Genomic DNA, 15080 nt, shown 5'->3' with positions numbered 1-15080 from the left:
GCCCAAGAGAAAGAGCAGACTGAGTCGTATACCTTGCTGCATGAGAGCTCCAACTCCAAACCAGAAACTATTTAGCAAGGTAAAATTGTTTTCCACCACGTCTGAATCAGGGTTGCAAGGATGTGGGTTATACCACTCATAGGGACTAAACCTGTGGTAATTGACAGAAGAAAAAGAACAGATTTAAAATGCAGCCATAACAAAGTCTATCCAGCAAAACTGCTGCAAAAGAAAAAGAAAAACAAGAGAGGTTATAAAGAAAATAGTGATTGAAAGTTTTTACAGTGATATTGCATTACAGTTAACGGCAATATTAAGAAAAAAATATTGAAGATTAACATTCTTAGTGCTGCTGACACTGATAAAGTTGCATACAGATTGGCTCTGAAAGTTTCCAAGTGCCACCTGCAAACATCAAAGCACTTATTCTTTTATTGACACCAATAGAATTCCAGACAACTGGTCCCATTTAAGATTAGGCTCTTATAATCACTGTGTCAGTATTTTGCATCTTGAAAGAAAATTAACATCTGTTAAATCACAGAACTTCACTAGAAAAAAAAAATACATCAGGCAAAATGCTTTTTTCTCATTAAAATTACAAATAATGAAGATACCAGAAAATAAATAGTTAGCAGTAAAAGTGACATTGCTAATCACCAAACACTACTATTCACAGAAAAAAAAATACTATAGCAAAATAAAGGAATTGAATCCTGTCCTGTGAGGTGCACAGTAGCATCCCTGGAAAGGTTTTCCAAAAGAAGCTGGGGACACTCACAAGCACCTTGCAGGGCCAGGCTCTGAGAAAAGAAAAAAAGAAAAGAAAAGAAAAAGATAAACATAAAGGAAAAGACAATTTAGTTCATTATCTCAAAAATAGATAGAACAGAGATAGTAGAAAGTTGCCTGAGCCTGGCAATAGATTACAAGCAGATTATATACAATCAATCTAATTCTTGGCTTTGCAATTGCTGTGCATTATGATGAGTTCATATCTAAATGCTATTTTATCAATTGTAGCTAAAACAAGCAAACATGTCTAGATAAATTATTCTTTGTTACAATTTCTTTTGTAAAATAAAGATTTTCAGTTCTCTCTTCCTCATGGTACTTTTGGAGAACTAAATTTTAATTGCAATGGGCAGGATTATTCTAATCATTTTAAAGTTTTAATCACCATGCCTGGACTTGGAGGCACACTGTTGAGAGGGACTTTTATTTTATGCTTAAATCATGTCTTCAAATCTTTGCTAATGAATACATGTGTAATAGTTGGACGTGCATAATATATTTGAGTGAAAAAAATGAAAATCACAACAGTAGAATGGAACTAGCACAAGACACCAGCACAATAATTTTTAAAATTATAAATTTTAATTATTAAATCAATAACAATGTATTTTCATAATTTCTCAAATCATTAAAGCCACTCTGTTAAAAACCCTTGGATAGGCAGCCTTTATGAAAGAACTTTTCTGGTGTATTTTATAATCAAAGCTATCTGAATAATTCATCTGTCACTTTGAAAAATAGAATTTTTTCACAATAATATTTCAAACACATTATAATACATAAAATCAAATGTTCCACTTTGAAGGTCTTAATGTAATGTTAAAGCACCTCTCGTCTTAAAAGTGTCTACTTGACAAAGAACTGTTTCATTTGGATCTCCAAAGTAATACTGATATGCTGTGCAAAAATGTTGATTGGGTTCTAATTAAACATTGTGACCTGAATTCTTCTATTACTTTATAGTAAAACTAGATCAGAAGTTTACTGTCTCATTAAAAATCTAAATATCTTTCATGTCATGGTTTTGTCAATCCAACAAAACCTGGAAACCAAGCACTCGGTGAAACTGAAGCAGGCTTTTATACTCTTTTGCTGAGAGATATTTGAAGATTAAATTGGAAAACACCTTTTTCTTGTGAGGACAATGTTTGCTAGACAAAACAAATATCTTTTTTCTATTTAAATATATATTTGAAGTTATTTACAGTGATTGTGACATTACTGAACAATCTAAAACATAACTTGGCAGTTTTACCTTTTGGTTCTGATGGCTTATCTTATTTAATAATTTTTATTTTATTTTGAAGCACAGAAAAATTGTCCATAGTTGTAAAAAAAGGAGGAAACAACCTACAAGACATACAAGATGGCTTTAGGAGAAAGAAACAATGCAATCTAAGTCTTATAGTTTTAGAATTTTCTACTTATACAGTAAGGAAAATTAATAGTGTCTTATTATGGATAAATACTGTTCCTCCCTATTTAAAGGATGCTCTATGATATTAGATTGTCTAGTGTAAAAATATTAAGGTATGGATCCTTAATCAATTTTTTTAATGTACTACATGTGTGTATAAGTTTCATGCTGTTTAGCCTATTTCAAGAAATATTCATAAATCACAGAGTTACTTGTTCACCTAGCAAGTTTTATAAGCCAGGATCATGCTCAGGGCAGTGCCCATTATTTCAAAACAAGGGACTGTTCAGTCATGTCTCAAAAACACACAAAGACAAGAATTCCACAACTTCTTGGGAAAATCATTCCCATGTTTAATTATCATGACAACAATTTATCTAAGTCAGGCTAGAACTTCCCATGTTTCCAAGCACCAAGAATACCATCTTTTTTTTTATCAGCTTCTCTTATTAGAAAGTGACTGTTAGGAAAATTCCTTCTGCCTGATCCCAGAACTGTTCACAATATTTAAATGTGGAATAATAAATGATATTATGAGAATAATCACTTTCCTTGATTAATGGACTACCTTCCTACTAATTTAAATGCAGAACATTTGCTCAATCAAGAACAAGCATAAAGCAAAAAGAGAATTTCAATGAACAGATGCAATTTTGAAGATTGATTTTTCTGACCACTGATAACAGGTACTCTTCTCATATACTTATTTCTACTAGTGTTTATTCTAACATTTCAGATACAGTCTCTTAATCTCTAACACCTTCAGGTATCCGAAGTACTTAAAAAAATAGATTCTAAATGAACTGCCCAAGACCTGAGTTTCAGTTTTCCTAATTGCTGCTACCCACTGAAAAGATACAAGTACTCTCCAGAAATTATTGGCTAGTGCAAGTAATGTTTAAAAGTCAGCTATCTCAGCAATCCACAGGGAGGAAAGATTTGTGTTAAATTTAATTCTGCTTTAGGAATATGCTATGATATTAGAAATTAAAATTAGTATGCCCAATGATCAGACAGACCTACTTCAGAACTGCCAATTATTTGAGACGACTGTAATTTATTATATTCTGCATTCACACAGCATTTGAAATAATAGAAGCCAGAAGAAAAGGGATCTTATGTGTGTATCTCAAACACCTATAGTTGAATAGCCATGGAGCCAACCAAGGGTTGTTGGTAAGAACATGTTGTGGTAAAGAACATTATGTGACTGGAGAAGGAGTACATTGGAGATATGGCAGCATTTTTTTAGAGAAATGCCCTTGTTCTGGCTCCTGAAATAAACACAACACAGTACAGTTCAAGCAAAGGACAGAGGTCAAAAAGTAGGCATGGACTATTTATCAAAGGCTGACCCAGTACCAGTGGATCAAGACCACCAAAGCCCTCAAAACTATTTTCAGAAAGGTCTGGAAGAACTATCTGCACATGATAAAGAAAGCAAGAAACTCATCTCCAGGGTGGGGAAACATAGCTATAAAAAGGCATTTCATAAAGCCCAGATGGTGCCCACAGGACCCTGGACACCCTACTGGCTGGATCAGTGCTGGAGCCAGCACTGGAGATCTTTTAAGGCTCCTTGAGCCTGTTTGAGTTCAGAACCTCTCATAATATTAACTGTGATCTACTGCTAGCATTTCTACTTCTCTTTGTATTTAGGAGCTTGATGACATAAGATTCTGTTAATTCTTGACCTGCAGGCACTCACTCCTCCCTTCCAGTGTCCAGTTTGAGACAAACTCAGGAAGAGACATGACTTATTCAGGATATACTAGAGCAGCTTCTACAGTTTTGGTCTCTAAATAAAAACACAGTCTCCTAGACAGTCATGGGACTCAGTCTAGATGAGTTTAGGCATGACTGAAGACATGGGGTATGTGTACATCCACTACACTCAGAGCAGAACATCCTGTCACACACTGACTGCCACTTTCACTTCTTTCATAAAAGGTGTGTGGTCTAGCATGTTCCATACAAATCAGCTCAATTCAAAGCTGCTGAGAATGTGTAAAGGGTACCCTCCACCAAATTCAAGAGTTCTCAAATCAAAACCTGTCAGTTTATCTCTGATGATCACATGAAGACAGTATTGTTTTGAAAGCAAATTAATAGATATGCTTAATATAGACTGTAATGTCTGGAGATAAAGACATTGTTAATTTAAGCTGTATCTTCTGGAGAGCAATGCAACTTGTTAAAAATAACAGAAAACCCCAAACTGCAATTTAGAGAGAACAGAAAATGGAGTAGTGGAGTAATATTTGTAATTGAATTTTCCAATTGAATTATACCAAAACACAGCTGCCTAGGAATATTACACAGAACTGAATTTAGACCAGTAGGGATACTCCTTGTGGGAAAAATGTTGCTTGGACCCATTAGTAATACATACAGGCCATTTGAGTTTTATGTTTTGCTTTCAGATATTTGCTAAACAGGTACCAGGTACTGTTCTTCAATCATATTCAGCATGTTACCTGTTAAATTCTTATAAATAACTTTTCCAGATGGTCTAAACCATTTCTTTTATTTTTTTTTCTTTTTTTAAATTATTTTATTATTATTTATTATTTTACTTTTTTCCTTCAGGATCAAAGAAACAAAGCACAAGAGATTTTTAAAACACAGTTTGATACTGAATATTTAGCTAAAAATCCATGAGAGTTATCAGCTTCCATTATAGCACCTGGACTTCAATTCTTACTTAAAAATGCATATTGAAAAAATTTTTCATCCTTATCTCTGACATGATGCTGCTTTCTGTTCTGACTCAAATAGGAGCCTCATAACAACTATGGAAAGGCTAAGAAAAATCTGTGCTCTACAAAATAGTTTAAAATTACAAGACAACAGTCAAACACAATAAACTTAATTCATGGTCTGATGCAGTCAAATAGAATACTTCCCTATACTCATGGAATTATGAATATAGGCAAAGGAAATAAAGAAAACACGATTGCAAAGAAGTGTGATGCAAGTATAACTTAAAGGACTAATGAGATTTTTTACTGGTAGTTGGGCTTAATTTATTTAAATTACATTATTTTCCATGGTATTTCAAACACCATGTAACTATTGTTGTTTTTAAATGAACATGTAAATAAATTTTGACCAAAGAGTATTACAAAAAATATTATCTAAAGCATGATGTGACCAACACAGTCCTCATAGCCAGCAATATATGCCGCAGACAGCACAAAATTACACTGTGCATACTATTCCAGCATTAGTTCAAACCTGTCAAATTTCCTCACTTTGCTCTGCATCAGGCCTATGAAGAAAAGTAAAGAAAATATGATTACCCACTTACATGCACATAGAATCTCTTTTGCAGTCAGACTAAGAAGCGAGCAGACAAGAGGTTTTACTGCAAAACCATTAGCACAAAGATTTCACAAGCTGTAAAGCTTTATCTAATGAAACTGATAAATCAAAAGAATTTTATCCCATTTTCTTCATGAGCTGTGAGTACACTTATGCAGTGCTGGTTATCGCTGAACACAGCAAACTATCAGTTCTAATCTCAGCTCCAGCAAATTACTCATTCTCTCATTCATTAGAGCAGAGTGCAGAACGATTTTTCTAGTCATTGTTTTACAGGGTTTCTGTGCAGGACTACACCCTTAATCCATCTCTTACTGCATAAGAACTGACAAATTACAATATTTCAAAACTTTTTCAAGAATATCCAGGATGCTTTATCATAACATACTACACTATTTAAAAATAAATCATGTTACTGCTTCTCTTTATTAAAGCCTCATTTCTTTTTTCCTAAATTATGGCTTTTAGAAAAACTGAAATTTTTTTTTGTTTGGATCCTTCATTGTCTCACCCTGTGGCATTCATTGCCACACCTGATGACTTCTGGGCTGTAAGCAGAGATTGTAATTACCAACGTCCCTGCCCTGCTCAGATACTTTTCTCAGTGCCTTGCTTGCACTGTGGTCATCTTCCACATCATCTTCCCTCATACAGCTGCCATGCTTTTGCTGCTTCCTGAAAAGTGCTAATCATCTAACACCTCTTTTATATATTAAAAAAATCCCCATCTAAAGCAGTAGTATTGAACCAGCACCTCTCCGTTGACTGGAAATTCAACCTAAAGGACTTTTTACACTGTTAAAAAAATCTATAAATCTTCTCAATTTGAGTGATATAATTCAATCTAGAGTTTAGAAAGGCACAAGATTCATGTGGAAGTTCTATACACACTTTACAGAATTTTGGTTTATATGTTTACCCTGTATACGTTTAAATTGCTGAAAGGCACTATTAACTTTAAACATCAACAAGATCTTGTTAAATCCCATTGAGTCAATGATAAAACACAAATACATAAGCTACTGCAGGATTAGAACCAAAATCTTCATTATATGAATTAATATATCTTAACTCATTTTTATATAATTTAAGCTTCCTGGCTAAATGAAAAAAAAAAATAAACAAAAAAGACCAAACACAATATTACCTTATAAGCAAATAATATAAAAATTATTTCATAAAATTCTACTATAAGCAACATGAACCCTACAGGAGTAATGTAACGCAGCAACAGGGAATACTTGGTGATTTTTGGTACTTGTCAATTTTGACTGCTTATTAGCTATTAGTCCTGCTCTAAAATCCAAAGAAATATAGGCTAGGGAGCTACAGAAATGTGTAAATAAGTCATAAGTCAAATCAGAACCAAAACTATAAAGGCTATTTTGTTTGATGAAAATTAAATAAATTAATACACTTAAATAAAATTAAATAAATTGTATAAAAATTCTTAACTACTATGTGATAATTATAATAACTCTGTGATAACTGAAACAGTTTGTTTTTACAGATGTGAATTAAGAGTTTTTTAAAATCCATTATTATTCTGGATTAAAGACATAGTATATTACCATCATAATTAAAGATTGATGTGTGATGGAAACAAGTGTAAAAGATATACATACAATCTAATTTTTGAAGCACTAGTCAAGCTCTTATTGCTTAATTTATTATATATGCTGGTTTCAGTTCTTACACAACTTTCCAGTTTCCGTAATATTAGTCTATCCATTTCTTGAACAGAAGAAATGTCGATGGAGTTAAATATAAAGTGACAGTCAAGAATCTGAAGCAAACTTATTTAAAATTACTATATTTTAATGCAGGTGAACTTCACAATGATTGTAGGTTCTCCCACAATCAGTGTCCTGACTACTGCTAAATACATCAATTCTTACAAAAAATATTCTAGGAGGTACTCTGAGATATCTCAAGTATGGTATGGTAGGGAAGATGTTAAAAGAGTTGCTTTCATTTTAGTTTTCACAAGATTTGCAACCCTTCCTGAGTTCTGAGTAACAATTCAGAAAAATAGAGTATTTGTTGTGTTAGAAAATACTTTGCCTCCTTTTTGGCAATATATGTAAAATGATGTCTCCAACATGATTTTCCCCCTTGTATGCTTTGCTCTTTAAACTCTTAACATACGTTAGAAACTTTGAGTCTTCATTTGTATTTCTTCATTCCTCTAACTCGATAGTAATAATTGGGTGTTATTTCAAAAAACAGGTTATTCACAATACTTCTAATATTTTAAATTTGCGTTTTCCTTCCAAATAGCCTACATTTAGCTGTTTCATATAACATTCTTACATATTTACCAGAAAACATTATTATTGTTTACCCATATATGTCCTCCCTAAGTATATTAAAAAAAATGGAAGAAATAAAATATTGACTACTTTGGAAAATCCTCATCCCTATTTTTAGAAATACTTAAATTTTAAGCAATCTGTAAATTCTTTTTTACTGGGATGGAGTCAATTTTCTTCCTAGCAGCTGGTATAAGCTGGTATGACGTTCAGTTGCGGATGCAGTATGGTAGCAGTGTTGGCAATACACTTATGTTTTTAGATGTTGCTAAATCATATTTATATGACTTCATCTTTTTCTGCCTTCAGGAGTGCCCTGGTCTTGCACATTCTTTCCTCATGATTTTTAAGCTCATCTTGAGGGGTGACTGTCCCAGGCCCGCAACCATACAACAGAAAACATTTAGGAACAGAGGCCTGAGCATCAGAAGAATATGCCTTGTCCAGGGATGTGTAGTGTATGCCTCTGATTAACAGTGCTGAGCCTTCTAGTGATTCCTGTGCCTAACAGAACAGAAAACCTCTTTTAATCAGACTAACCAGCCAACTAAGTGACTTTGGGATTACAGGCCCTCCTCAACCTGAGTAATTTTGAGCTTGGCTTCTGACCTGGAGGGCACTCCTCTCAGAGGTTAAAATATAGGATAAAAGTCCATCTACTAAACCTTGGCCAGTAGTCATAAAATGGCTAAGATGGAAAGGGGAAGGTGGGGGAATTGTATTGGGTATAAATTGCAAGGACTTATATTTGGCCAAGAAGCGAGAGAGAAACCATTGTGTACTGACTGCAAGCTGCCCCTCAAGCTCCCTTCTCTCTGGGGGTGGGCAGAGGAACCTGGAGTGAAGGAGTAAAGTAAAACTTGGAAAAGGGGGGAAGAAAGGTGTCTCAGCATCTGCATTTCTCACCTTCTGAATTTTTTTCAGCTGATGACAACAACTGGTAAGCAATTCCCTGCCTTTATCTCAAACCATGAGCATGCTCATCCTATTTTCTCTCCTTATCCTGCTGCTGAAGGGATTTATTGTCTAAGCAAACATTTGGACCTCAGTCAAGGTTAACCCCCTAAAACAGAATTGGTTCCTTCCTATATTAAGAATCTTCTTTTTCGAGATGAGATTTGAGTTCTGGTCAACAGTTTGAGGACCTACCCTCACACAACACAAAAAACCTGCCCATATTCCATCCAGGAGCTACAATAAGGTTTAAATGGTAACTGTTGCCCTGGAGTTATTCTACAAAGCTGTATTTACATATCCAGCAAAAGAGAAAGTCTAAACTGTGCCTCCACATAGATTACACAGATTAGTCATCATCTGAATATCTTTTGATGGCTAGAAGGTCACAAAGAAAAACAAATGAGCATTCACACAAAAATAGACTCTTATTTTCTACACACAATTACTTTATCGCCTATTTTACTTCTGCTAAATCTTAGACACACCTCTTCATCTTTCAGCTGCCTCTTCAGATACTTCTGGAATACTTACAGAAGCTTAAAAAATGTCATATACAAATGGAACATTCATACTGTGAAGATATGCATGAAATGAACCTAAGTAACCCTGTAATCTCAGTGTGACCCTCTTCAGCTTCCACCCTTCCATACTATTCCTTGCACTCATTTGCTTTGTCATGTCTAAAATTAGACTTGCCTGCTTCTCCAGGAAAAAAATCTGTCTTATTTGCTTTGTGAAGTCTGTAACATATCTAGTCCTGGATGAGAAATCTCTGCTTCAGTTCATGATACTTTTAATGTTCTCAAATAAAACTTAATCTGAATAAAGAAAAATAAAATCTTTCAAGTTGAGAGCCACAACATGTTGTGTTTATAGGAGCGTGCTCCAGAGAAGTACTCATGTAGACTTTCTTAGCTTTTAACTCTTCTGTACACATCTGCTTCTGCCCACACTCAGAGATAAGTACTTAGCTAAATGAATTAAATCCCTATTGCATCATTAGTATTTACCGAGGAGTAAAGAAAGGCAAAATTCAAGTTCTTGTTTTCCTTCAGTCAGTAACTGACACAAACAGGACAAAAGGTTTTATTCCCTTTCAAGGGGCACCTCTTTATCATTCCATTGCCCTTTAATTTTTATTAATGTAGTAATAACTTCTCCTACATACAAATCAAACCTTACCAGCTCATGGTTGACATGTGAAGATAGCCATAAAGAACAGAAAAAAATTATATCAGGAGGGTGTTTTCAGACACAGTGTTATTCCCTGTATTGCCTTTTTGTTTATTCAAACCACTTTTCATTCAGAGTAGCTGCAGCTTTCTGTATCCTAGAATGAGACATTTCAGTTTATCTTCTCTCTAAAATCACTTGTTTCATAGCTTAACACAAGAAGTGCCAAATATTTCCTTTCTTATTCAATAGTCCTGTAATAGAACTGAAGTTTCACATCAATTTTTAGTTAAGGCTCTGCAGGATCATACAATTGTTATCTGTCTTATCCACTTCTTATAAAATGCAAACTAGATAGAACACCATTCCTTGCTTGGCTCACACTACAATAAACTCAGAAGAATGTCTAAAGATCATTGTTTGTAAACTATTCTTATTTACTTTTTGCCAAAAAGACAGGAGATATGGTCCTGTATCACAGCGTCTTTATTGATCCATTCAAACTCTCAACAAAAGCATTAATGACCACTCTAAACTATGCCTACAGCACATTATGTGTTATTTGAGATCTTCCTGCCAAGTGTTGACAAGCACATGTCTTTTGATTGAAGTACTTTAGACAGCTTTGCAGGCCCAAAGTGATGTTACACAGAGAAGCAATTTCCATTTCCCTAAAGGGTCACACTGGACAGATAATTTACTTATTTATCTTCAGAGGTGATTCATGCTATACATTATATAAGGCCTCTATTCCCTGGGTTCAGTAGCACTGTACGGTATGATTGCTACTGGAAGTAATTAGTAAAGCATTTAGAAGGTGATTGCCAAAGGAAGAAAATGTTTAAGGATCTTTTTCCTTCTCAGAGAAAAAGAAGGCATTTTACAATGACCTGTGTGTAACTATGAAAACCAAACTCAAATTTACAGAGACTCAATTCAAAGAAAATGTGGTAATTTATTTATTCGGCAATTTGAAATAAAGGTTGACCTCTGTTTAGGAGAGAGAGGGAGCAAGGGGGAAACCTCATTTCTCCCTGGAATTACCTGAAAGGAGGTTGCAGTGAGGTCATATGAGGTGTAGTCTCTTCTGCCACATCTCAAGGGAAAGAACAAGAGGGAAGGGCCTCAAGTTGTACCAGTAGAGGTTCAGGTTGGATATTAGAATTTTTTTCACTCCAAGAGTGCTTAGCCATTGAAATAAGCTGTCCCCAGATATGGAATCAGCATCCCTTGAAGTGAAAGTATTTAAGAAACATCTAGATGTGGCATTTTGAGATAGAGTTTTGGGGTGATTTTGGTAGTTCTGGGTTGATGGTTGGATTATATGATCTTGAAGTTCCCTTCCAACCTTGATGATTCTGAGTACTGGATATTTTGGTATTTTTAGAAGAAACACAAATTACTCTATTTACATGTGAAATTAAAATCAGTAGTAAAATTAAATCAGTCTCTTTAACTGTATGGTTAAATCATAAAGCTAATCATATATTGTTCTGTTTGTGACCTGAATATGCAAAATATATAATGATTTTGTTACAAGCCTGATCTTAGGAGAGTATATAAGGCAGTGTAGCTAAAAACATTCTTCTCCATTATGCCTAAAAATATGCACCAAATGAAGTGCTCTTAATGCAGGAGTTAATAAATCTTTCTGCAACATACCTGTGCTTATATATGGGTACAATTTAGTACATTAAGGTACAATTTTTGTTCTATCAATACTCATGACTAAAGAATACTGTTTAAATTTTTTTTCTTTAGTTCTTTCTAGTTGGTCACAAGAGATAAAATTTCAGGTATGCTGTATTCTGGTGTGAAACATTCTAAAAGCTCATCTTTCTAATTATATCAATTACAATAGGTACCAGTCAGAAAACTCTCATGTCTTATGTTAGGATTTTACTCTAATCTCACAGTTTGTCTATGCTGTTTCTATATTATAACAATTACTTCCCTGCTGATTTTATGGGTTAGCTTCATAACTTTCAAATTAATTTAATGACTATAATGTCAAATTTATAATAGACAGTCTGCCAGTAGAAGATCTTTTTTTAAAAAGACCATAATTAAAAAAAAAAATATTTTAAAGTTGATGGGTTTCTTAAACATCAATTTATCTCTGGAAAATTACTCAAATATCTCTAAGTGAGTCTGAGTAACTTCAGCAAAAACCACTGAGAATATGTTCTTTCAATACAGTATGAGGAACTTTTCAGGAACCATAAAAAACAATCATAATTCCTGATTTCTTTGTTTCTGAGATATTGCAAGGTGTAGCTGTCCTAAAGATAAGCTTGAATACACAGAAAGCATAATCATTCTTAAAAACTGTGGTTCAAGTTTTCCAATTGATATCCTACTACAAAATAAGAATCAGTCACATCAGAACTGGAAGAATCACACCTTCCACTATGTTCCCTTTGAAGAGCATAATTATCCTTGATAAAATTATTACTATTTTGAGAACTAAGAAAAAAATGACAAAAGCATACTATAACTTTTAAAGATGAAAAATCCACACCCCTGTTAACATTAGTAGCTCTTCTTGTATTTCCTTGCCCGCCTTAAAGAAAAAATCAGGATTTGATCAGCATGGATTTTACATCCATTAAAGCTGTGTGCTATGAACTATTGAAATATGTAGACTTTCCACTCTCCTGACTAATAAACCCATAGTAATTTATATAAGAACCCTGTCAAGTATGGATAAACTCAAAGTTACTCAAGTACAAACATACTCAGTTGAGTCCTGGCAGGGTAATATGTCTTTAACAATAGAAAACACAGTTATCTTTGCTAAGATTTGTTTCCTTTACCCTTTTAAAGAGGAAATCCTATTAAGAGAAACTATCCCAAAGGTATGATTTCCTCATCTGTGATGGCACAGACAACAAAAGAAAATTAAAGTGTTGAATTTTCTAGCTGTATCTTTTTTGCTCCTGCTTACATTAACACTCTGTATCCCCAAACAAATTGAGTAAACAATTCACTGAGCTGTAGTGCTCCAACAGTTTGAGCATAAATAGATATTGTTTTTCTAGTATATTGTAAAACAAGAAAGCAATTGAAAATACTTTGCATTCTCTCCAATACATCTCATGGAAATACTCAACAAATGACTAACATTTTAAAAAAGTCAGATATCCAATATGAAACCAGAAGATATGAGTACAATTTAAAACCAGTTCTGACCCCATTTGAATGAACTCCAACTGTTTAGGTTACCTGACAGGACAACTAGCAGTCTTTAGTCCACTCTTAATATGGAAAGAATATTAACAAGAAAGACAAACTCCCACAAACCAATGTCTCTGAGTCTTGCATACAAGAATTTGTAAGATGTTGTATGCTTAAAGGAATCCAGAGCATGTTGTGGATTAGACCAACTGCAGAGATAAGTCTGAAGTTTCCCAAGCTACAGAAGTTTCTACAATGATACATAAATAAATAAAGATAACCATTTGAAGAAAAGTAGAATTACTATGAAAAATAATCAAAATGGGCAAGGGAAAGCAAAATTTTGAACATAGACTGTAACAACAACCGTCAGCAGATTTAAAAAAAGGAAAAATCTCAGAGGATATGGGATAAAGTTGTGCATCCCTAACTGATTTATCTGACACAAAAATTTTATCAAAGCAGATAAAGAGGACAATCCTAATTAATTCAGTCTTAATTCTATCTTAAAAAGTAGCATCCACCTAAAAGCAACTGTCCCTACACCTGATGTAATTCTAATAACTTAAAAGTTTATCCATTTTTCATTGTGAAGAAGCCCACACTTACACCAGAAATAGTTAAGAATACCAGAATTTTACTATTTTTCCAGTTAAACATAACAAGGGAAAAGTGATTGAAGAGTAATGGAATTAACTGTTTCAGAACTGTCTTTGGATAACTTTTAATTCATGTAAAAAAAAGAAAAAATATACATTTACATATAAAATTTACAGCTAATAGTGTTAGCTCAGTTAGACGTGCTAGGGAATGCTACAGACCTGAAGAGCTCAACAGGGCTCTGTAATGTTTCTTGTTTCACCAGGGTTCTGAGATTGAAACAGAGAAATACCTGTGTGATGGAGATATAACAACTCAATCAATGCTTGTGGAAGTCCAGAAAAGCTATCACCAAGTTCTCTACACATTCCTGCAAGTGAATCTATATAAAAAAAAGCCTATGTTATGTCTCTAAGTTTTTGCATGTGTTAATGAAGTGGTTTCACTTAGGGAAATATACCCACCTACAGAAGTCTCTTGCACTCCCCCTCTGAAGTGAGGGGTGATTTGCAGTGAATCAAGGCTAACCTTTATAATAAGACATTATGTATACTCACTCCTGCCTGGTATCTGTTAATAAAGTAAATTTACTGTTGACTGTTGAGCCATCTTAGTTTGGCACATTAGAATTTGTTCTTGGACAGTCCAGGAATTTTCTGTAAACAGCATAATATAAACAATGCTATGATGAAAATATTAATGGGCATGTCAACATTATTCCATGTAAGAACACCATCTCCACATGTAAAATTCTACTCTTTTTGGTATTTATTGCTGAATATTGTTTGAGTAATGCTCATCAAACATAAACTAGGAGATTTATAGCAAGAGGGTTCATGAAGGCAACTCCATTTGATACTGATTAGTTGTGACAACTTCATTTAGCAAAACTCTTTATTCATTGCTTCCTTTACAAACTGACTATTATAGCATAGCCTAAAGATATGCATATAATACTCAGGAGTTCCTCCAAAAAAAGCAGGGTCTCATTTCAATGTTAGTTTTAGTAAATGGATAGAGAAAGTTTGTAGAGACAGATCTCTTCATCAGGGCACATTCAAAGGAAAATTTTGATGTCTAAAAAAGAAAAACATCACTTCTATCTTCAAAGAAGGTCAGGGAGGTAGATTCATAGAATTACAGACCAATAAATCCCACCTCAGACTCTCGGAAGATAATGGGGAAAATCCTCCTTGAAACCACTACCAAGTAGGAAAGACCAAGGTGTTTCAGAACAACAAAATGAAGTTTACAAGGACAATCATATCTAACCATCTCAAGAATTTTCAGTGATAAAAATATTAACTTTGTGATTAAAGAAAGAG

General features: G+C 34.0%; 1 protein-coding gene across 3 annotated transcripts in view; it reads right to left on the bottom strand.

The window, feature by feature from the left end:
* The window catches only part of GRIK2 (glutamate ionotropic receptor kainate type subunit 2), a 354211-nt gene that overhangs the window by 89658 nt on the left and 249473 nt on the right, over positions 1-15080 (bottom strand). For all 3 annotated transcript variants that reach the window (XM_059467530.1, XM_059467531.1, XM_059467532.1), the window contains exon 12: positions 33-151. In XM_059467530.1, coding sequence (XP_059323513.1) covers positions 33-151 — 119 coding nt within the window. The remainder of the gene's footprint in view (positions 1-32; positions 152-15080) is intronic.

This window comes from Ammospiza nelsoni, chromosome 3 (genome assembly GCF_027579445.1).
Source record: "Ammospiza nelsoni isolate bAmmNel1 chromosome 3, bAmmNel1.pri, whole genome shotgun sequence".
Classification (NCBI taxonomy): Eukaryota; Metazoa; Chordata; class Aves; order Passeriformes; family Passerellidae; genus Ammospiza; species Ammospiza nelsoni.
This window is presented reverse-complemented; position numbering and strand designations above follow the sequence as displayed.